Source organism: Ochotona princeps, chromosome 5, assembly GCF_030435755.1.
Source record: "Ochotona princeps isolate mOchPri1 chromosome 5, mOchPri1.hap1, whole genome shotgun sequence".
NCBI lineage: Eukaryota > Metazoa > Chordata > Mammalia > Lagomorpha > Ochotonidae > Ochotona > Ochotona princeps.
Genome location: NC_080836.1, coordinates 35626074 through 35651712, shown reverse-complemented (window position 1 = coordinate 35651712; position 25639 = coordinate 35626074). Strand labels below are relative to the sequence as shown.

Genomic DNA, 25639 nt, shown 5'->3' with positions numbered 1-25639 from the left:
TGGAGTTTAGCTGCTAAGTAAGCTCTTCTTGACTACTGTTGCAAATGACAACAACCAGTGTGAAGAGCAGAGGCTTTAACAGGAACTGTCAGTCACATAACCAAATTTCTTAACTGGCAGAATCCCACTGGGCTTCGTGAACCACTGGAATGTCACTGGATTGATACTTAGATATATACATACATACAAAGGAATTTAAAAAGTTGACGGGAAACTTATATTCTCTCTGTTCCTCTTTTTTTTGGAGAAATTGACAATTTAAAAAGAACAATTAAACTTTTTAAATAGCAAAAAATTTTACTTTGAAAAACTTTGTTTTCTGAGTAACAATATTCATCAGATTAGCATTCAGGAGAACACACTGCACATAGTCTTTTTCTGTAGAGCCTGAATCAGCAGTTTCACCACTCAGTGATTTACAAATGCACTTTTCCATACCCAGGGAAAACATTTCTGTAAGCTACACATCTTTCCAAAATTGAGATGACTTTCGAAAGACTTAAGGATGTTAGTAAGCAAAGGGAACTACTAAGGCTAAACTAGTGTGAAAACAAAACCTAACATCACAATTCTAGAACTCTTAAACATGAAACATAGAAAAATTATTGACACTATATTATACACAGTATTATTTACACATTGTAAGGTTTATTGTACATAAATAAACAGAATACCAAAATACCTTTTCCACTTCAGTAGCTAAATTTCTGAAATTAAAAACACAGTTCAAGCAATTCTACATTCAAAAATTTTAGGTTCCTATTTATTGAAAATGAAATCATATTTATTCTGTGGAAATAATTATATACATCAAGATAATAGTTGCAATTTTAGAAGTTGAAATAGTAAGCACCCTCAAATTTATCAGTATTTTAGTGACATCTTTATCAGTCATTGTTTAAAAAAATAAATTTACTTAATTTAAAATTTAGTTTTTGTTTTTTAAAAAGCTTTTTAAAAAGCAAGATAGCAACACTAGCTAGTATTAGCTTATACCAGCTAGGAAATAATGTTTACAACTGTCCAAATGTAACTTTACAAACATAAATTTAATATGTGATAGGAAAATATGCTAAAAAACACACACATAACTATCATAAAAATATGCACACACCTTTGATTATATATTCTTACTTAAAAGTAAGTTCTATAAAATATTGGTAAAATAGGAACTGTTTGCTCTCCTAATGTAATGTACAAATAAGAAACAACTGTATCTCAATTACCTAGCAAAACCAGTATTTCTTAGCATAAAATGTTCTATATACATGAAAAAGTAGGCAGTGATCTTGTGTTCAAGTTTTTACATTTGTTTTCATTAAAATATTTTCTACAATTTATCAGAACACATACAAAAGTAAAAAGATGAGGTAAACATCTTATACTTTTTAAAGAAAGTTCCTGAAAATTAATATTCAGATATCCCAAGGCCTAGCCTCTAGAATGGTGCCTGACAAGTTGTCCCATAATGATGATGATGACGATGACACGCAGGTGACCTACAAAATGAACATCAGGTTTCCTGGTCTTCTGAGAGGGCAATGATGTTTTCTCCTAATATTACAAAACAATCAAGATCACATTTTGCCAACAGTACTGCTCCAGTGTGGGTTTTACAGGAGGCACCAAGCTACAGTAAGAGCAGCTACAATGCCATTCAAAATTGCCATGCTATAGCCCATGTGGAAGGAGTGTCCAGTCAGTTTCCTATGGAAAAACACATCAAAAACGAAAATTAAATTTGTTTTGAAACACCAATCGCTTTTATTGAAAATTATATGAATTGGAAACATTCACCAATGTTTACACATTAATGCTAAGAAGACACAGGAGACCTACAAGATTAATAGTGAACCTGTCTTAAGCTTTCTCAAAAAATGCCCTAACAAATACAATTGTTTCACTATTTAGTGAAAATGGTGAGTTAGATCTTTTTACAGCAACTCCTATTCAGTAACACAGTCATAACCCAATTAAAAGCTATAAATCTTGTTAAAGTACACATTTTCTTTAATTAGCACTTTATTTTCCGATGGTTTCATTTAGATTTAACTTAAAACAAATTATTTCAAATATATGTAATGTTTGTACATGTTTTAGGTACATGAAATTACTTCTTTGAGCATATGTTTGTGAATCAGATTTTTACTTCAGTTCTCAACCTAGCAGTTAACTACAGTTTTCAATGAACTGTTCAGTATCAGCAAGACACAGCTCTTAGGGTTACAATGAGTATTGATTAGCTTAAGAACTTCATGTGTACAGGTATTCCCTTGCCATTTTGTTACATTTATTTATTTATCATTTTTATTCTTCACAATACAGTTCCATAGACTCAGGGATTTCCCTTCCACATCTTCCCCCTCCCCACTGTTTTACCCTATATTGCAGTAATAGTTTAGTCCCTCTACAAGAGTAACAAGCCCATCATTCTGACATTGCAGGTATAGACAATGGGATAAGCACCAGCATTGTGGTGGCAAGATATATTAAACAGTTTCATTTGGAGTCCATCTCTTTATAGAAGCAGAGATGCATACTGCAATCTATCTCCACTTCACAGTATACTTGCCTCCATTAAACAATTTCTCTAGATAAATTTATGTATATATCTATTGATCTTGTATTTTGCATGAAGGTTGCCCTATATCGGACAGAACATATAATGTTTGTCCTTTCGGGATTGGCTAACAATTTAATTTTCTCTCCACTGGAGCAATCCACATCATATAGGTATAAGAAGGTGCACTGCCAGAAATAAAAGCTTCCTGAAGTGTGAAGTATAAGGGCACTGGACTGGGAGGGTCATCATACTCACTGTCCTCCGCAGGAGGCCAAAAGTCAGGAAGTACTCAGATCTGAGTTAACATTCAGACAGTACCTTATGATGACAACCCTAGTCCCACAAGATCTGTGGCCTAGAGTAAAGACACTTCAGTTCTCAAAGAACAACCCCTTTGTATTCAGCTGAGGCTACACAAGATTCTGATATTTCTTGATGGTTCCTGTTAATGCTCCATGGAAGTTATTTACTCTCCACTCACTGATGTCTCAAAACTCAGGCTTGTTTATAATCCTTATGTGCCATAAAGGATTAATCAACATGTTACCTACTATGGGGCAAAATGAAATAGATACACCGCTGCTTTGCTGATTTTAAAAACGAAATTCCTGAAATACACTGGTTAGTTATCAGAAATCTAGCCTTATCATTCATTATAGAAACAATATAGTAATAACCCAAGAATCGCTAATACTCACAAAATTAATCACGGAACAGTTTCTAGAGTTAATTCTTTTGTTTTACTATTTGTGACATCCCCTTCTCTAGCAATCCAGCAAAACACACAAAAACACAAAAAATTTCAAGTACAGTTTACTAAACTGATAGCTACGATACTGGTATAAAGGAATTCTATTGAGATTTACTGCTTAGATACTGAATAACCTTGCTAATAAGCAGGCCGATCAATGCATTTAATGGCAATGAAGAAATACTCCACAACAGTAATTCTTCATCTTTACTATCTCAAATGCACCATAGTCCTACTGGCATTGCAGCAGCTGTCTACACTAATGTTAGGAAAATAAATTTCTGAAGAATCACTGGCTTTTAAAGTTTCTCTTTGAAGTTTCCACCTTCGTCATCAAGACAGCACCCCAGAAACCCCCAACTTTGAGATTACTGTGACTGCTGTCACCATGACTAGTTTCATCTGCTCTTGAAGCTGTATTTGTATGACATCTCACAATATGTATTCATGTTACACATTGGTGTTAAATTTGTTCCTTTTTATTACAGATGTAATATGCCAAAATTTATCTTTTCTATGATGGATGGGTTGTTTTTTTAGGGATGCCATAAAGATAGATATTATGAACATGTCTTTGGTGAATGGTGGGTTCCCAACTCCTGGCTTTGGATCGGTGTAGCTCCGGCTATTGCAGCCACTTGGGGAGTGAATCAATAAGGGAAGATCTTCCGCTCTGTCTGTCCTCCTCTCTGTGTATCTGACTTAGCAACAAAAATAAAACAAATCTTTAAAAAAAAAAATCACATGTACACAAAAAAATACTGGAATAGACTACAATGCCCCAACAAACTTAGGTTTTGGGTAATGGGGATGGAAATGGGAATGATACGATATTACGCATTACCAGTAAGGCATTTATAAGTCAGAGGGAATAAAATGACAATTATTTCTTTACAGATCCCTTTTTCCTTCTTCCTAAGAATTATGATTTCTCATATATAAAAGATTTGTTTTCAAAAGAGGTGTCATATCTGTGTGAAGTAACAAGATTGAGTGATCTTAGGCAGTTTCTTCTCATTCTTCTGGTTTTATTTTATTTCACAAGTTCTATGTAATATTACTAAACAGAATAAATGAGATGGATTTTTTAAAATTAATAGAAGCAACAATTTATAACTATGGTATTTATAGGCTCTCAGCTTGATAAGTTCACTTGCAACATGAGGCACAGAAGCCATAGATACATTACAAATTCTTCTTAAATTTGTATATGTATATTGGCTATTACTGGTCTTCCATAAACGAAAAACAAACCTACTAATACAAACCATCTATTGTGCAGTTAAGATTCATAGTCTCATCCCAGAGTCTGTGCTACAGATTGTGACCTTCTGTTTCCTTATTTAAAGTAGGCACACACTGCCAGGCAAATGGTAATACAACATATGGATAGAGGAGATTGAGACTGAGTAGAATATATACAACTTTTGCTCATTTGTTCTTCTAAGACTTCATGAAGGCAAAGTTAACGAAAAGGAAGTTATCTAATCCTAGAAGTATAATCAGGACAGCATCTTCCTCTGTTAGTAATTTTAGATCAATGAAGCAAAATGACAAGACTTTCTTAATCCTATGTGATAAAGCCTAACAGGAAACATGATCAGACAAATGTTGTCTAAATGACAGCAGCAGGTATTAAAACACTGTCAGGCCTGGCACGGTAGTCTAGTGCTTAAAAAGTCCTCGCCTTGCACCCACCCGGATACCATATGGGGGACAGTTCAAATCTCAGCAGCCCCACTTCCCATCCAGTTCCTTGTTTGTGGCCTAGGAAAGCAGTCGAGGATGGCCCAAAGTCTTAGGACCCTGCACCCGCATAGGAGACCCAGAACAGGCTCTGGGCTCCTGATCAGCTCAGTTCCGGTCACTGCAGCCACTTGGGGAGTGAATCAATGGAAGGAAGATCTTCTTCTCTTTCCTCCTCTCTGTATATCTGACTTTCCAATAAAAACACTGTCAAACCCATCACAGTGGGCAGATGAACACCTCACTCTATCAATATTATTTGATTTTTCTTCTCATGTCATATAGCTTTCTAATTTGGAATGTACTACTTAAGGAGGTAAAAACAAAATACAAACAAGAAAAAGTAACTCTCATGGTCTCCATAATATAATGAAAACCTTACATTTACTATAAAATTCATAAGGACTCTAAAGAATATTTGAAAATGATTCGTTATTTAATTGTTGCTAAAATCTTGAAAGGACATCAAAAGCATGTAAAAAAATGAAAATTAAAAGCTTATTTTAGGCTCTGCATGATGGTTCAGAGTGGCTAAATCCTCGTCATGCATGGCCCAACATCTTTGGACTTTGCACCACTGTGTGAGACCTAGAAGAAGCTCCTGGCTCCCAGCTTCAGAAGAGCTTTGGCCAGTGCAGCCATTAGTGGAATGAAACAGTGAAAGGAAGACCTCTCCTTCTGTCTCTCCTTTGTGTCTCTCTCAAAATCTGCCTTTCAAATAAAAATAATCTTTAAAAAGCACATTTATTTTGTTGCAAAAAAAGTTGGAATTGTTTAATTTTAAAGTCTTTGCAAATTATTAAAAAATTTCTTTAAGGATTCATTTATTTGGAAATCAGAGCCACAGACACAGGGGTAAACGGAGAGACAGAGATAATCTATCTGCTAGCTCGCTACGAGATGGCTTCAATGTTCAAGGCTGGGCTAGGATGGAATCAGAAATTATACTAGTCTCTCATATAAGTAGCAAGGGCCTAAACACTTGAGCCATCTCCCACTTTTCTCCTAGGACATTAGCAGGGAGCTGCTTTGGAAGTAGAGCAGCTGGACAGTAATGACATCCATGTGGGACATGAGTGGATTTGCTATGACACAATGTCGGCACCTACTTCAGAATTTATAAAAGTACTTCAAAGAATATTTGAAGATGGCATGATTACTTTCAGAATTCTTAATACAATTACGGTAACTTAAAAAAGTTTTGTGGAAAAAACAAATTAAGTTTACACTGTTGCCAAGAAAATTTCTCACTCTACTGTGTTCTTTGTAATTCATTTTTCATGAACTTCTTCAGAACCCTTTCATAAATGTGAATTTCAAAATTTTTTGCAACTGAAGAAATTTTTATTTCCTTATTCCATTTCTATGAACTTTCAGAAGTATCCTCATATTATTTGAATATATGGATGTCACAGATAACACCATTTCACAAAATACTTTCAAAGCTGCTGAGATTCTCTCTATAAACAAACATTATACCACTGAATAGATTAATTCCCTAAAAATATCTCTTCGGGAAAAATGCACTTGTTGGATATAAAATTTAAGTGAGCAGTGCAATGAATAATGATGTCAGTTTTGACAAAGGTTTCCAAGACAGTAAAGGGTGTGGAGTATTGGACAGTGGCTTATAAGACCATACTTGGGCCACCTATATTCTGTTTCTGTGTGTCTTGGTTTTAGTCACAGCTGCATTCCAGATGTCTACCATGACAGATAGCAGCAGGTTCAAGTAATTGCATTCCTGATACCACAGATACCCCCTTTCTCTTTTTAAGATAAATACAAACATATATATATACTTTAAAAGATGTGGTAATGGGTCAGCAGTCAAAAGAGGTATTATAATGTCAAGTGAAAAGGACAAAATTAGGGGCGAAGTAAACCTCATAAAATTTCATGTTTATGGAGCAAGACTGGTCTGGATGAACCAGTCCTTCCCAGTTTTCAATTTCTCTGAGCACTTTAGAGGTAGCAAAGAAAATGTAAGTCAAAACAATTCAAAAAGATTATATAGGTATAGAAAGTTTTTTTTCCTTCCTGCTTGCTAAAACAGGTTTTTGAGCAATCCACCTGTCTTTCAACTGATGTACAGAGCAAACTATATAAATACTTTAGTCCCAAAGAGTCAATCAAGTAGGCACACTGTCAAAATGGAGATGAGTGGATGATGTAAGTTAACCCATTAATTCAAAATTAAAGGACTGTCTGCTCAAAATGGGCCACATAAAATAAGTATAAAAATAAGCATAAAATAAGTACAAAATAAGCAGAATACTCAAATGATAACTTAAGAATGTTTCTTAAAGGATTCTTATATATGGATTATATTCTCCTGAAATGAAAAGCTGCTTTTCATTTTAATATCCTTCAGAAATTAAAATGGAAATACATGGAGAAACGCTGTTAAATACAGGAAATATGTTTACAAACAGCAGATTATTATAACAGAGCTACTTCCATACTCTGGAAAATGAATTATACAAAAGGTACTATTCTATTCTGGTTCTAAAGAATTCCTTTCCAATAGTAAAGAATAAATGTAATACTTTATATAGTTCTTATTAGTGGCTGAGATTGTTCAAGCCCTATAATTAGGTAAGACACAGATCTGAGTTCTAACTTTATCACTCACAAAGGGGACCGAGGACAAACTTGTCGATCGCTTTCACATTCACTTCTCTTCTACAGAAAATGATCAATACAAGTTAAATAACATAAAATAGAAAGCTTGGCTACAGAAGAGATTCTTAAAAATGGTTTTTCCCAAGTATCTATTCAATAAAGAACCTTTTTTTAAAAAATGAAATACTTATTTATGATTACATGCAAATGTTTTATTATTTCATATAAAGGATGTGAGCAACTTGGATTTTAGCATGCACGGTGGGGGTAGGTCACAGAAGTAATTCTCTTCTGATACCACCAGACAATTCTAATAACATACTTCCTTTTATCTTTCTTTAAGAAACATAAAAATCTAACTTCTTTTGTACCTTTTATTCTTAAAATTACTTTGAGAAACTGCTGATGTTTTACATTACAATGAATCTTATCAGTGTTATTACATAATATAGGGTTGAATTTTAGACTACTTTCAACTTCACTTCTTTGCTGTCTGTTTAAGAAAAAAATATATTCACTTATTTTCATTAAAATTCTTCATTTTGTAATTCCTCAGTTTTCTTTCCATTAATCAAAACTTATAGAATAAATATTCAGGCATTGTATCTGGGAGACACAAAAATTTGTAAGAATCAACAAGGCTCTCAAAGATGTCTAACAGTTACTCATACAACTGGTTTCATGGTACCCTTTTGGAAGACAACCATCTACGCTGGATACTACCTTGACTGGACTGGACACAATGTTTATTCTCTACAAAGGCAGTGCAAATAGCACAAAAGTTAAAAATGTGAAATTCCTAAACCTCAAAATGTTATGAGTTAAAAAGAACTTTAAACAAAAGAGGAAGTAAATGAAATAGTATTAACAAATTTTACTTTGCCAAAAGTGAAGTTCAGAAACCACTGCTATCTATTGAAAAGAATTATTACAGAAAAAATATTGGGCATCTTAAATACATATATAAAAATATGTAAGACATATGTAATGTGTGATATATATCTATATATATAAATTTAAAAAATGGGTGGACAATTATCTAAAAAAAGAAAATCAACAACTGACGTAGGCCACACTCAGACTTTCAGCTTGAAAAATACCAAGAAAAGCAGTTTTGGCATCATGCCTGCTATACCATCTTATTTACCTGTGGCTTAAACTAGTAAGCTCACAGTTCTTTACCTATGAAGGAGGGCAGACAGCAATGCTTTTAATCTCAGTTCATGGATGAGGAAATTACTAAAAGGTCCTTTGGCTAGTATTTGGGTAGTTTGCTTTTGGAAACTGTCTCTTTTGACCTCAGAGTCCTCTCAAATGTACCAACGACCTCTCATAATTTACAAAGGGTTGTCAAACATGCAGAGTGCTCTAAGTACAAAACTGCTTAGTGCTATCTCTCAGGCATTTCTAACAGTGCTTCTCTATGCATATGGACACATGTACCACACATGTACAAGTACCCATGCAGAGCACACTGCAAATTCCAGAAGAGAAGTAGCAAACAGTTATAAAGCAAACATTCATTAGTTATATCAATTTATGACATAATAAAAGCAAGAATAGCTAATATGACCGTTGAGGTGATTTTGTTATAGCTTTGCATGTCTTCATTGACAACAGTAACATATATTTTATAAAGCATGCATGTATTTTAACCCTTCACTTCAAAAGCAGCACTGCAGTGTTGTCGATGTATTCATTAATAGTGACAGCACTGCAACTGATGGCCCCAGTTTCTATATAATCACTTTGTGATTCTCAAATATCAAGGCCAAGTTCTTTATCTATCTTTTTGTAAATAGTTTTTCTCCCATACTGCAATTAGCCATCTGACATCTGCTGCATTAATACATGGCCACAAAGAATCTGATTTAACAAGAAGGCAGCTCTCCAAAATCAGAATAAAAGAGTAGTACAGTCAGTTCACTGTGCTCAATGTTAAATCTAGTGGACTAGAAAAGAAACTTCTAATTTAAAATTCTAAATCATCACTTTTCTTGAATTGCAACTTATATTAGAGCCCAAACTAAGAACCCATAACATTCTTTTATCATTTTACTTTTATTTGCTCTACCTTTGTTTCTTATTTTGTTTTAAAGATTCTTTTATTTTCATTGGAAAGGCAGATTTTCAGAGAGAAAATGAAACAGATCTAACATCCACTGCTTTACTCCCCAAATGACTGCACTGGCTGGAGCTGGGACAATCAGAAACCAGGAGCTAGTACTTCTTCTGGATCTCCCACACAGGTGCAGGGTCCCAAAGCTTTGGGCTACCCTTCACTGCTTTTGCTCTACTTTTTAGAAGATTTATTTTATATGAAAGTCAAGAGTTACAAAGGGAGAGGAGACAAAGAGATCTTCCATTCATTGGTTCACTCCCCAATTAGTGGCAATGGCTAGAGATGGACCAGTTCAAAGCTGGGAGTCAGGAGCTTCTTCTGGGTCTCCCACATGGTTGCAGGTTACGAAGGACTTGAGCCATCGTCTGCTGCTGTCCTAGGCCATAAGCAGGAGCTGGACAGCAAGTGGAGCAGTCAGTACATGAACCTGCACTCACAAGGGATGCCGGTGCCACCTTTCTATATCTTCATAATTCCAAATGTGATAAAAAGACAAAGTGGATCCAAGTAAAATCCAAGTGACTGCCAAATAAAATTAATGCTGAATAAAAAAGTCTAAGATGGCAATATTAATCCTAAGTCCTGAATTTCTCAGGAAATTCATGCCCAATATTCTCTGATGCAACAATTAACAACTGCCAAATAGTCACACAAAAATGTCAAGAAAATTCAGTATGTCAGCATCTAATCATATACAAAACGTATTAACAATGAGGCAACATACGTAAAAAAGCAGATCCCAAGTTAGTTTATAAAAGTTACCAAAACCGGTTCTAAAGAGCAATATAAACAACAATCAACTTGTTTTCTTCTTCACTTTTAATTTTACAGATTCGCCGTACAATTTAGCAAAACAAAATCTTTAAACATTAGTAGTGATAAATTAGTAACAATTAAGCATGTGTTTTGTGAAACTTAGTGTCTAAACACTTCCCAACTATCTTTCTTGGATGGAAGAAAAAGAAGGGGATAACTCGGAGTGATCCAGTCCAAAAACACCAACAATATCAACAAGGCAGCAGACAATGGCCTGGTCATCAATCCGAGGGGTTGCCAATCTAATCCCATACATCATATCTGAAGCAGGTGCTTGTGAAAAGAAACATATATATGATATATGTACATTCACAGAAATCATAAAATAGGTAACTAAAGTTTCCTTGCATGTTCACCATGAACCTCAAATTAAGCCATAAGTGAAACCAATATTACAGGTAGCAAATAGATACCAAACAATAAACTTCTCTAAAAATATGAGTGAAATTATATTGACTTTTTCCAATCTCCCTCATTCTAGGAAATGTAAATACTACTACTATTCAAAAGTTGTTGTTCTATTATTCAAAAGTACAAACGCTGTAACTTAAGTGGATCAAGTTAAAATCAAGTAGGTAATCTGAGGGCTGATTATTAATGTTAAGTCTCTTATAAGCCATCTAGAAAATTTTAAGTTGTCTTCTTTAACAAAGATTCCTAGTGTGAACATACATCCAAGTTCACTAAACTCAGTACAAATTATACTCAGGATTGGGAATTCCTATTTATTTACCTTAAAAAGATTTTTTTTAATGTAAGAGGCAGGTGGAGCTCCTACCTCCTGATTCATTCTCCATGCCTTAACAGCTGGGACTAGATCAGGTTGAAGCCAGCAGTTAGGAATTCCATCCAGGTCTCTCACACGGATGGCAGGAACACAATCACCTACGCCATCACCACTGCCTCTCAGACTCTGCCTTAACAGCAAAGTAGAATCAGAAGCCCAACTATTCCAATGAGAGCTGCAGGGATAAATAGCTTTTCTAGAGTATTCTTTACAATTCTGGAAGTCAAGCATTTGAACAGGTGGTTACAACCCGATTATCACACTGGTGTGTCAGGGCTCAAATCCTAACTTCAACTACTAATTCCAGGTTCCCAGTAAAATAGATCCTGAAAAGCAGCAGATGACAGCTCAAGTGGTAAGGATACTGCCACCCTCATGTTAGCCCTGGATTGAATCTATCTCCAGCTTCAGTGAAAGCTGGGAGTGAAGCAGCAGACAGAAGTAGAGTAGTGTAGTGCATGTGTGTATGTGTTTCTGCTGCTCAAAACAACAAAATACAGAATTCTATTCTCAGACCCATCTTCAGTTTTAAGATTCAAGATGAGAAGTCTCAGCACAGAACTCACCAAATGTAGATTTCTTCAAAATCTACAACACTGTGTTTTTAAGATATCCACAGCACTTATCAGCAGGAGAACAACCTTTAAAGTCTGTTTCTCAGTAAGTGATCCAATAATCCAAGCTTTGGATTTGGATAGTCACTTCACTAGACAACTTACTTAGACAATTCTTGATCGCTAGCCGAAGCCTAAAATTTGAAATTTCCATTACCATTTCATTTCTATAAGAGTTAACCCATCCTTAGGACCCTTAAAATTTTATTTATTTGAAGGCAGAGTTAGAGAGAGAGGAGACTGAAAGATCTTCCAAACACTAGTTCACCCCACAAACGGCTACAATGGCCAGGGCTGGGACAGGCAGAAGCAGCCAGGTGCTTCACCCCAGTATCCCATGTGAAAGCAGAGACCCAAGCACTGCTGCTTTCCCAGGGTCTTAACAGGGAGCAAATCAGAAGTGAAGCTGGGACACAGGAAAGATAGGCATTGCAGACAGCAGCTTTACCCACTATGCTACAATGCCAGCTCTGATCCTTTTTATTTTATATTTCTAAATGTTACTTGTTTTTATTATTAGTATGGCAGACTTACAGAGAGTAAAGACAGAAAGAAACATCTTCTATCCACTAGTTCACTCCCCAAGTGGCCACAATGGCCAGAGCTGAGCTGATCCAAAAGCAGGAACCCGGAGCTTCTGCTGGTTCTCCCACGCAGGTGCAGGATCCAAAGGCTTTGGGCCATCCTATACTGCTTTCCCAGGCCACAGTCAGAGCTGCATGGGAAGTAGAACAGCCAGAAGATGACCTGGCATTCATATGGGATCCCAGTGCATGCAATGTGATGATTTTAGCCACTGAGCCATTGCAATGGGCCCAGCTTCAATCCTAACTTTAAGTACAAATATTGATTTCTTTTTTCCTCCTCAGAAATAAACCTCTGTGGATATCTCTATCTGAATAACAGTCCTATCTTATTGACATAAAAAGCTTTCTTGGTGAAGTAACTTTGTTCAAAATTACTTAAGCTAATTTACCAGGAAAATTACTACACGTAGGGATGCTTGGCCTTTACATACTTACATTATATAAAAATAGTTGCACATATGAAATGAGTACACCAATTTTACTTACCAAGAAGACCTTATTTTTGAATCATCAGATTATTTGTAAATATATACAACTTAAATGTTTAACAGTTACAAGGACATGTGCTGCTAACTTTTTGAAGATTTCTTTCATTTTGGGGCTGACACAATGACTCAACAGGCTAATTCTCTACCTGCAAGCTCCGGAATCCCCTTTGGGCACCAGTTTGTGTCCCTCCATTTTCCATCCAGCTCCCTGCTATGGCCTGGAAAGGCAAGGGAAAATTGTCCAGGTCCTTGGGACCCTGCATCTGCATGGGAGACCCAGAAGCTGCTAGCTGGTTTTGGATCAGCTATGCTCCAACTGATAAGCCACTTGAGTGAATCAGCATATGCAAGGTATTTCTCCCTTTCCTTCTCTCTGTAAATCTGCCTTTCAAATAAAAATCAATTAATCTTTAAAAAAAAGATTTTGAAAGTCACAGTTTGGGATGGTTCCAGGTCACAGTCAATAAAGTTGCTGTGTGCAGTGCTGGCATCACATATGGACACCAGTTCTAAGTCCCAACTGCTACACTTCTCATCCAGCTCCTTGAGAAAGCAGAGGAGGGGTGCTGTACCCACTGGGAGACCTGGAAGACACTCCTTGCTCCTGGCTTCACAATGACCCAGCTGTGGCTGTTACAGATGGAAGATTCTGTTTCTCCCTCTTTCCATGACTTTGCGTTTCAAATAAATAAATCTTTAAAAAAAAAATGAAGAAGAAAAGGCCAGAGTTACAGAGAGAGGGGGAAAAACAGAGACAGTTCTATATTCCATCTGTTGGTTCCCTCTCTAAATGGCTGCAGGAGCTTCATCTTGGTCTCCCATGTGTGTAGCAGGGGCCCAAAACTTGTCCTCTGTTGCTTTTCTGAGGCTATGGGCAGGGAACTAGATTTGTCAGTGGGGTATGCAGGACACAATCCCAATATGGGAATCCCAGGTAATGGCTTTACCTACTACACCACAATCCTGGCCCCAATGTGGTGATAAAATTGATCTTTTGGTATTTTTTTCCATGTTAGCAAATAAGCCTTTTTAAACTGTCACTACTGATTTCAGTGATGAAAATCCTTAACTGGTTTAAGCATCTGGCCTTTCATCTCTGTCTACATAAAAAAGTATTACAAAGTGGAGAAATCTTAAAATTTCATAATTTTTTCATGTTCTTACTAAATATTTTGAGTCTTGACTACAAAGTGAAGTAGTTTTCTACACCGTGCTTTTTGTCATATTCATTGCTTGCATTGTCATTTTTATAATATCAATACATCTATTTCTACATCAACATTTCTACCCTGGGTGGGATTTATAATCATAATGTAGCTTTTATTTTTAGCATGTTGTCTATAACCCTGCAGCTACTTCATTTTACCACAAGATGGGGCAAGTGTACAGATAATGTGAAATGTGAGACAAAACCTAAAGAGGTCTGATAACTGGGAGAAAACAATGAAGAAAAAAAAGACAGTGGTGAGATGTTAAGAACAGTAACCGGATTTAGTGATAACTCAAGAGAAAAGCTGCCATAAAACAAAAGCTGGGAGTTCCTGTTAATTGTCATTAGAATGGTTCAATTACTGACATTCCTGTTGCTGATTTATTTAAAAATGCAGATGAGGTTAGTTATCTAGTGTAGCAAAACAATGAACACAAAGTCCAGAACTAGCTGTGTGTGTGTAAGTTACTTATCTTACCTAATAGCTTATCTGGCACTTAGTTGATCTACTGAAAAAACAGAGACTAGATTAACAATACCTTACAGCTGTCCTAGGAGAAACTGGGTTTACCTAGAGTCTTAATAGGAACCTAGACAGTACTACCTGAAAAGATATAACTGTTGGGAAAAATGCAGCTTAAAGGAACATCTTTCATTCATACCTAACTTTTCCCTGAATAAAGATTAAAAGTTCTGGTATCGCTACTGTCCCAGCTCAAAACCAATCCCAAGATTCTCTGAAGCGCTGAGTTCTCTGCGTGCAATAGGTTTGCATGGGCTGCTGACATGCATACATACATCAACTCCTGGAATGCATAATTAAAGCAGACAATTAAAATGCTTACTATGTATATATTCTTAAATTCACCTGCACGAATATCACTGACAAAATCCAACGAATTAAGAGGAAAAAATTCATGAGAAATTAACTGGAAAGGTTGACAAAACAGAAAAAGAGGTTGACAGAATAACACTGCAACCTAGAGAAACATAGGGAGTGTCTAGATTCTCCAAGGAATCTGTTTACTGCTTACCTCTGCCTCTTGCTTTACACTATAACAGACATTAGGTAACATCAAACAGTGCTTTCTGTGTAATTTAGAGGTATAATGGATCAAATTTGCTCAGAAAACAAAGGCTTAATATAAAAGCTTACACAGATGGCATTGTTTTATGCTTTTTTAACTCAGCGAAGTTCATAAAAGAAACCATGTTTCCAAAATATATAATGGCCGAGATCCATAGTCTGAAAATACACCTTAAAAAGCTATTTATCTTTTTAAATAAAATATTTATTTTATTGGAAAGGCAGATATACAGACAGAAGATACAGAGAGAAATATTTTCTATTCGTTGGTTCACTCCTGAAGTGTCTGCAATGGCCAGAGCTAACAGTCAGGAGCCTCTTCTGGGTCTCCCACCCAGGTGCAGGGTCCCAAGGCTTTGGGCCATCCTCTACCGTTTTCCCAGGCCAAAGCAGGGAACTGGATGAGAAGTAGAGCAGCCAGGACACAAGCAGGCATCAACATGGGGTCCAAGTGCATGCAAGGCAAGGACTTTAGCTACTAGGCTAGCACATTGGGCCTGAGGTTTTAATTCTTTAGAAAACACAGTAAATACTGTGATCCCAATTTCTAAAATAAGTATAAAATGGAAATATACACATTAAATTTCTGGTAATAATTTTTCCTAATTGTTTTAAATTTCTCCCTTAACTTTCTTAAAAATTTTCAATGACGCAGCACCCATTGGTTTGCAGATGAAGGAGGGCAAACTGATTAACTACCCCAGGGAAACTTGAGAGCAAACTTCGGGACAAATGGAGACTCTGAATTGGACTATGTCAGCCAGTTGACCTTGGAAGGATTTCCTCATTCTTGGAGTGGCAATATCAATAGCATCTCAGAACTACCAAAATCACTGGAGAGGAACCCTCAGAACATGCTCTACAACAGGGACCCTGTGATGACACTGGGTACTGGGGAAGCTGGGTTTGGTCTCTCCCACTGTATCCTCTACTCCCCCAGATACAGGAAGAAGAAAACGTGGAAACAATGGTTATACCCACTATCCCCTGATCAACTAAGTAAGCATCATCAAAAATAAATTAAAAAAAATTTTTTTCAATGTAGCTCAACTGGTCAATCTTCCACCTACAAGTGCTGGGATTCCATATGGGCACCAGTTCGTGCTCAATTGTTCCACTTCCCATTCAGCTCCCTGCTTGTAGCCTGCAAAAGTGGTGCACTGTGGCCCAAGGCACTGGGATCCTGCACCTGCGTGAGACCTGGCTCCTGGCTCCGGATCAGCTCAGCTCCAGCCGTTATAGCCATTTGAAAAATGAAACAGTGAACGGAAGATCTTTGTTACAGTCTCTCCTCCCTGTAAATCTACACTTAGAATAAAAATATCTTAAATATTTTCTTCAATGAAAATTCAAAATTACCTTTACATAGTCAAGAAAAATATTTACAATGACACCATTGCTTATTTTACATTATAATAGAATATATAACCTAATGCATACATTTCTATAAAAGTATGAGGCTGCATAGTAATGAAAAATGTCCATCTGATTTATTAGAAAATAAAAGTTTGAAAATGTCCACTTTCTCAAATCGGAATGAAATTGTTTCTCTGTACAAGGACTCACTCTGCTGGTGACAGAGGAGAATATACTCTGACATTTCTGGACATAAGAGAATATTTTCCACAAACACTAGAGGGCAGGATTCTTACAGCTGACCTCAATTTTATTTATTATTTATATTCATACACACATATCTTGTATTTATTTTGACATATATCATTTATATATCTTGTCTATATATATGTTTTTAAAGATTTTATTATTATTGGAAATCCGGATATACAGAGAGGAGGAGAGACAGAGAGGAAGATCTTCCATCCGATGATTCACTCTCCAAGTGAGCCGCAACGGGTCAGTACGCGCCCATCCGAAGCCGGGAACCAGGAACCTCTTCCGGGTCTCCCACGCAGGTGCAGTGTCCCAAAGCTTTGGGCCGTCCTCGACTGCTTTCCCAGGCCACAAGCAGGGAGCTGGATGGGAAGTGGAGCTGCCGGGATTAGAACCGGCGTCCATATGGGATCCTGGGGCATTCAAGGTGAGGACTTTAGCCACTAGGCCACGCCGCCGGGCCCCTTGTCTATATATTTTTAAACTGTACAGTTGAATAATGAGCATACATATAATCCCGTTCTCTGATATGAAATTATCTGATTTTAAAACTGAATGACTGGGGCCGGCGTGATTGCTCAAATGACTAATCCTGAAATTACAAGCCCCAGAATCCCATATGGGCATTGGTTCATGTACGAGCTGCTCTACTTCTGATCCAGCTCCCTGCTGACAGGCCTGGAGGGGAGAGGAGGACAGCCCAAAGCCTTGCGACCCTGCCCCTGTGTGCGAGTCATGGTAGAAGCTCCTGACTCTTGGCTTCAGATTGGGTCAGATATGCCTTCCCAATAAAAACAAATCTTTAAAAAAAAATAACTGGAATGACTAGCAATCACATTGAAACTCCAGAATCCTTTAGGGGCTGTGTTGCCAAAAACATACAGGGTCACCAGTTCATGTCCCGGCTGCTCCACTTTTGATCTGATGCTCTGCTGGTAGCCTGGGAAAAGTACTTCAGTCCCCTACTTTCCATGTGTGAGACCTGGAAGAGGTTCCTGGCTCCTGGCTCTGACCTGGTCCAGCCCTGGCTGTTACAATCATCTGGAGAATGAAAACAGCAAACGGAAGTTATCTTCCTCCCTCCCTGTAGCTCTGACTTTCAAACAGATAAATCTTTTTTTAAAGGCCTTTTGCTTCTTTGTTACATTTGGATAAAATACTTACAAAGATAATTTTATAAAAACTAGCTAAGTGGCCTCAGAATTATAGATCTCCAAAGGAACACTCAAATGCTTTTCTCTAGTTTTGAACACTAACATGTATGGGCCATATGATATGTAACAGCAGTTGAGAAGCTGAACAGGAAAATGACACTTCAAGAAGAAAGAACAGTAAGAGTAAAGGTCTGATATCTCAAAATTACATAGTTCGACTTCAGTGGTGACTACAATAAAGGGTGCACTGTGGAAAGAAGATGAAATTGGGAAAATAGGAGTCACTTTGGGAAGGACCCTTAAATTGCACTTAGGAGTTGAACAGTACTAGAAGGTAGTAAAAAAGCCACTGAAGATAAGAGTTCTGACTACATCTACTTTTACAAAAGTAACAGTATTCAGGGCAAACCACAAGAGTAAGAGTTTGAAGAAGGCAGATCAAGGAATCAAGTACAGCAGCCAAGGCCTTACACAGTGCAAAATCATGGGCAGTCCAGAAAGTAAAGAAGTCTTCTGATAGGACCCAGCACAATAGCCTAGTGGCTAAAGTCCTCACCTTGCACGCACAGGGATCCCATATGGGTGCCTGTTCTAATCCCGGTAGCCCCACTTCCCAACCAGCTCCGTGCTTGTGGCCTGGGAAAACAGTCACGGATGGCCCAAAGCTTGGGACCCTGAACCCACATGGGAGACCAGGAAGAAACTCCAGGCTCCTGGCTTCAGATCGGCATAGCTCCGACCACTGCAGCCGCTTGGGGAGCAAAACAACAGATGGAAGATCTTCCTGTCTCCTCCTCTCTGTATATCTGGCTTTCCAATTAAAAAAAAAAACAACAAAATAAATCTTTTAAAAAAAAAGCACAAGACTGGATTTGGTGAAGGTATAAATAAAGGTTTCAGCCTTGGTAGGTAGATGAATACTGATGAATTTAAGACAAGGCCAACAGTTACAAACAAGGTACTTTTTTTGAATCTAAGCAGGAAGATTTTACTATAAAACTGAAAACGTAGATCCAGAATTCAGAGGAGACACATGCAAAAACAAAAAAAAAAAATTAACAGTAAAGTTTTTCTTGTAACTTAACTATTCTCATTATGAAAGTCTCTTATCTCTTGTTGAAGTAACTGATGTCTAGAGGCAGAAAAAGAACATAAATATGAATCAAGTACTATATCACAGCACGATAAACTTGCCAACTGAATGACACGCATGTCAACTAAGGGAAGGTACTGCACTATTAGGTATAATTCTTTATCAATTCAATTTATTAATTAATCATTTATCCACCTCAGACACATAAAAAAACTATCAACAAGTATATGTCTATATTTCATATAGAGGTAAGAACTGGCTTAAAAAATTAAATAACATACATACATGCACCAGATACATTCACATAACATTTGTAGTGAGTTTAAAAATGTTAAACATTATTTTATAGAATTCGAAAAAATACATGGAAGCATACTAATAATGAAAGGCAATGATTACTGGTAACTATCATTTACAGTCTGAAATACATGTCTTTACAATCTGTCCATGAGGTGAGGAGGAGATGATAACAAGTTACTATTAGAGCAACACAGATAAAAATACTATGTAAGACTGGTTAATCAAAAATATGCAAACAGTGGAGTATCGGCAGCTGCCAACTTATAAGCAAGCTCTCTATGTATGTGCTGATATGGAATGATCACCAAGACATAGCCATGAGCCCAAAACACAATGGGTAAGAACAGCAAAAAAAAAAAAACGTGTGAAACAAGAAAATTTATCACATACAAAAAAACTTATTTTCTAGTCTTCACCAACAGTAACACATTCCACCCCCAATAAATGCTACAGCTTATTTACAAAACATAGAATCGTGTGTTTTTGTTTTAATATTTATATATTTCATTATATTGTATTAACACTATAACTATATATTATATAGTACATAACATATTAATATATAATTATATTGCTATATTATATTTTTATATTTAAAACTCGAGCTTTCTCAGCATGAATAAACTGGATTAGAACACTGCCTGTAGAATCTTCTGAACCTTGCTGAAAACACAGAAAATATGTTTCAAATAAATTTGATACTGCTTCATTCTCAAAAGCATCCAATTTGTTCTAGGCACATAAATTGGGATCCATAGTTGTTTGTTAACATACACAAAATTTAAATCCCAAGTATAGCCCAATTATCAGCTTTATACACAAATCTAGTAAAACTTTTCAAATTTGGACAGGAATTTTGCCTTCACAAAGTTTTAATGACATTCTATTCCAAAAAGAACAATGGGCATCAATTTCTCAGTTCTTAGATAACTCTTAGAACTTCGACATTTACAAAACAATGTGGAATTTTAAATGTTCTTTTCCGTTTATGTAAAGGCCAGGTTCTCAAGGTGAAAACCCTTGTACTTTATGGATTATATAATGGGAACCTGAACACATCTCATAAGCAGCCATTTTGCTTCTCGTTAGATATTTTCAACATTTTTGGAACTAGTTAAAACAAAAACAGAAACAAGAAAAACCTGGGAACACTTACTTGAACCTGGCAGGTGAAAGAGGAGTAGGAGGAAACATTCCTGGTTCAAAAGAATCAAAATAAGTCACTGTCCAGGAAAAGCTGCAGCAGGAGAACCCAGCAGCAAGGGATATTGTAAGCAGAGTCCAGAATCCTTAATGGGAAGAGAGACAGGAAAGCTCAATCAGTGCTGTGACAGTTTAAACTAAATCAGTATCCTCATGTTCAGATCATGTGTATTTTTTACGTTATGAACTTCATTTAACCAGTAAGATACCTGAACTCAGCACAAACTAACCCACATAGAAGTATGTCTTACTAAAATACAATTGGAAAGCATATTATCCAATGTTTTGATTGAAATACAATCAGTATGTGCGAAAGGGGGCAAGGTCAAGAACATAATATTTTCAGTTTTGTTAAATTTAAAAAGTGATTTGTAACTTTGGAGAGAAGACAGTCTTTCTAATCATGATACAAAATTCCTGAAACACTTAAAACCCATAAATCCAAGTATATATTACATACACTATTAAATTTGCATGGTAAAGGTGAAATGTCAAATTAAATAACCAGTTTCAAATAAGATATTTGCAGCACATAAAAAAAATTTTGTAATACAGAATTCACAGTGACCAGTACAAAAAAGAAAATCTAAATATTCAACGAAAACAAGCGAAGGATATTATGGGGAAAAAAAGGATGTTAACCATGAATAGATACTCAATCCATTATAATTATTAATCAGAGAAATTATCATTGTCATTCTCAATTGTGAAAAATCTAAAAACCTGGTAAAATTCGCTGATGCTGAGGCTGAGAATAAACAAACTGTTCATGCATGGCTGTAACCTTTGTGGACAACAATTTGGTACCATCTGCTAAAATGGCACACATATTTCTATGTATATTTCAATTCAGTAATTCTTCCAGATATGTGCTTAAACATATGCTTTCGTAGAAAATGATCCAAAATTGTTCTCTATAGGACTCTTTGGTTATACTAACAAACACCTTTTACAAGCTAAATGCCCAGTTTTCCAGGAGAATGCATTCCAAGACACCCTAGTGGATACCCGAAAATATAGATAGCATCCTACACATCCATATCTATAAAATTTAATTTGTACATTAGGCACAGTAAGAGATTAACAGGAAGGAAACAACATAAATTTATGTGAAATGGTTTCTTTCAAAAAGGATAACCTGAGCACAACCACTGTGAAACACAGCAGCCTCTGGATAACGGACTTGCTAACAAAAGAAGATTCAGGTCCCAGCACAGTAGCCTAGTGGCTGAAGTCCTTGCCTTGCATGCACAGGGATCCCAAACGGGCCCTGCTTCCCATCCAGCTCTGTGCTTGTGGCCTGGGAAAGCAGTAGAGGATGGCCCTGTACTGGAGCCCTCCCTGTGCCTGCGTAGGAGACGCGAAAGAAGCTCCTGGAATCGGAATAGGTGAGTTTGGGCCATTACAGCCTCTTAGAGAGTGAACTGGAGGACAGAAGACCTTTTTCTATGTATCTCCTCTCTGTAAATCTGCGCTTCCAATAAAAATGAATCTTACACACACAGAGGGACATAGCCGAAGAGAAGTTGCTTGAGCAACTCTCATTTCCATGTTGTAAAAGTTATGGCAGAGCCCAGCGTGTTGTGTCCCAGCTGTTCCATTTCTTTCCAGCTCCCTGCCTGTGGCCTGGGAAAGCAGTTGGACTGTCCAAAGCTTTGGGACCCTGCACCTGTGTGGGGGACCCAGAAGCTTGAAGCCTCTGGTTTCAGATCAGCTCAGTTTTGGTAATTGCAGACATTTGGGGAGCAAACCAGAGGACAGAGGATCTTTCTATCCTTCTCTCTGTACATCTGCCTTTCAATGGAAATAAGTATTTAAAAAAAATTAGTTATGGGGCCTAGCACTGTAGCCTAGTGGCCTAAATCCTTGCCTTGCACGTGTTGGGATCTTATATGGGCACTGGTTCTAATCCCAGCAGCCCTGCTTTCCAGCCAGCTCCCTGCTGGTAGCCTGGGAGAACAATGGAGGATGGCCCAAAGCCTTGGGACTTTTCACCTGTGTGGGAGACCCAGAAAAAGCTCCAGGCTTCTGGCTGCGGATCGGCTCAGCTCTGGCTGTTGCAGACGCTTCGGGAATGAATCAGCAGATGAAAGATCTTCCTCTATGTCTCTCTCTATATACCTTTCTAATAAAAATTAAAAAATAAATCTAAAAAAATAGTTATGGTAACTAGGATACAGAGACCAAAAACCGAGTTGATCACTTACACATAAAATGCTTTTGTAGAACAGGAGTTTTCTAGAAACGAGAGAACTTTTTCGAGTTTGTTTGAATGATATCCTGTTACGGGGATTTTGCTGTTAGGGATTCCCGGAGAAGCCATCTACAGGACACACAGGAGACAGAAACCCGATGTGTAAGGCACATTCTGCTTCTGCTGAACAGCAGGATCCCGCCTGCAGATGCCTCTGCACTCATCAGCATACAAACAGAAGGCCTGACTCAAAAGCTGCTGCATCAAACTGGCACTCTAACATGCTGAAAGGTGTTTCAAAGAAATTCACTTGAGGAGCAGACTATTTCCACTCCCAATAATCCTGACAGTGTTAGCTTCCGGAATCTGTTCCCAAACTGCCTGCTAAGCTAATAAGAGAATCAAAACTAATTAAGACTTAGAGCACAACTACAATTTAGAATGGCTATACTGCTACACAGCTGTTATCACACCAATCCATCTAAATAGGAGAAACTGATTTTGCTTAAAATTATATGCAAAGCATCTAGTACAAAGACAGCAACTAACACAACAAAAAAAAATCAAGTATTGGGGGATCACTATAGAATGACTAAAAGTTAGAACTATCTAGAAAAGGAATCATACAGTATTTAAAAATAGCCAAATGAGAGGCTCTCTAAAGTCCACAAGGCTTTTTACTTAGGTGCTTTAATATACTACCTGAGGTTTAAATCAAGCACATTCTTGAGACTTTTTTAAAACAAAAAACTTGCACAAACAAGTGCTTATCTCACACTTAACATTTTAATTAATTTATGTTCATTTTGAACTTAGCAGAAGTTGCTCTACTGGTAAAAGTCATGTCATAATGACTTGGCCAAAAACAGTACAATGTAATATTGTGGTCTAGAAGTGTTGAAAATTACTCAACTCATTTATGAGCCAGCAGAAAAGCCAAAGTTGAAGCTCCTCCAACAACCAAATTTGTTGCAGGTCAGTTTCGCTAGAATCTTGAAATTAGTATTTGCTAATGTTTTGTAAACCCATTTTAAGAACTCAAAATTTTAAAAGGATATGAAAATAAAAGCACACAAAAATGAAGTTTTCTTTCAGATTTATACTCTTAAAAGGAATTCCACTGGGAGTCTGTCAGGCATCTTTCTAAAAATTATGTAACTAGGTAACTGAGTTTATAAGTAGTTATGAATATTTGAGTATGTAATTTTATCAGCCTATTTTCCACAGAATTTCTAGGCAGGAAACTTGTTTTGCGCTTTTCATAACATCCTATCTGACAGCTATGATATCAGAACACACAGCCACAGTTCTGTTAAAAGACATTTACTATTCTAATTTTTCATTATTAAGAAGTGTGTAAATAACATTTTGGAATTTCAATGTACAGTTATACAAGAATATGCGTTATAAGTTTCCAGCAGCTGAACTGCTACCAAAGGAAACAGACTGTGAAACAAGTTTTTTTCCCATCAGGACTTTGTTCAATATTTATCAGCTGATGGAACAGTGGCAATTCATCTATTTCATCAATTGCAATCTGCTCTTAATGTTGCTCCAAAAGGAATGACAGGGAAAGGCGTGCATTTCCTTTTCCAATCCCTGTGCTGCAATTTTACACTCATCTACATAAGGGCATATTTTGTTTTGCTTCAATTTTCAAGTTGCTTTGGTAGCATTTATTTTTAAAAAACAAGCTCCTAACTTTCTGCATTTCTATAAAATCTTCTCACAAAGACTATTTCATATATTTTCATCCTGTTGAATGAATTTCATTCGGATATAAGGAGGTGCAAATTTAAGTGTTTCATGAAATCAGAAATGCCCTCACTTGCCCATATTACATGTAGGCAGAAAATAAATATCAACCAAAAAACCTCTTTAGAACTCCCACGCTTCCAGGACTGGAAAGGTTTATCACTGAAGGTCTGTTATAGTCACTTGTACATAGCTTACAAAACTTCCCCCACTCATAAGTAAATTGTGGGACCAAGTTTAAGTGCATACTGTTATGTTTTAGACCTTCTCACTCACATTTGAAATGTTTATTAACTTGGTATATCCTACGAAACACAAAGCAATAAAGAAGAGGCAGATCACCAGCACATTAAGAATGAATGTCAAGATGTTTTAATGAAATTCAGAGTATGTAAAATTCTAAATTACATTTTCTTGTAAATGCATGTTTGCAAATGAGCAGGAAAACGTATGTGGTAAGCCACAAAAGCGAGTCAGAGGACATTTGATTCATTGTGAGAATTTTTTCCCACTTAAATAATATACTCTGTGAACTTTCAACTGGAAATACATAATAAAACTAAAGCCAGCTATCTAATAACACATAACATTTATGTGTTCACATGTATCTGTAAATGTATTCACATGCATAAAATGCTTATGTAAGTAGATTTTCTCAAATTCTACTTCATCCTAACCTAAGACGTAAGACAGGTATTTGACTAATCTGGTATTTTCCATAAACTAAATCATTTTTGGTATTCAAAATCCTGGCACCATGTGTCCTAGACAGCAGGACACAAACTAGAAAGTTCTGAATCTTCCAACTTCTTTGCAGGTACAGGATTAAAGGAAAGTGATCTTTTCTCTCCTGTCTGTGCGACAGCGACTGGCACAGCAGGCACTCAGCAGCCACACTGGTAAAAGCCTCTACCTATCTAGCTGCCCACTTGC

At 36.8% G+C, this 25639-nt stretch overlaps 1 protein-coding gene across 1 annotated transcript in view; it reads right to left on the bottom strand.

Moving 5' to 3' along the window:
• Positions 1 to 277: 277 nt before the first annotated feature.
• ARL6IP6 (ADP ribosylation factor like GTPase 6 interacting protein 6) overlaps positions 278 to 25639 on the bottom strand; it is a 30232-nt gene continuing 4870 nt past the window's right edge. The window contains exons 3-4 of the mRNA XM_058664485.1: positions 20711 to 20843; positions 278 to 1707 (exon numbers count right to left, since the gene is read on the bottom strand). Of these exons, the coding sequence (XP_058520468.1) occupies positions 1614 to 1707; positions 20711 to 20843 (227 nt within the window). The 3' untranslated portion in view covers positions 278 to 1613. The remainder of the gene's footprint in view (positions 1708 to 20710; positions 20844 to 25639) is intronic.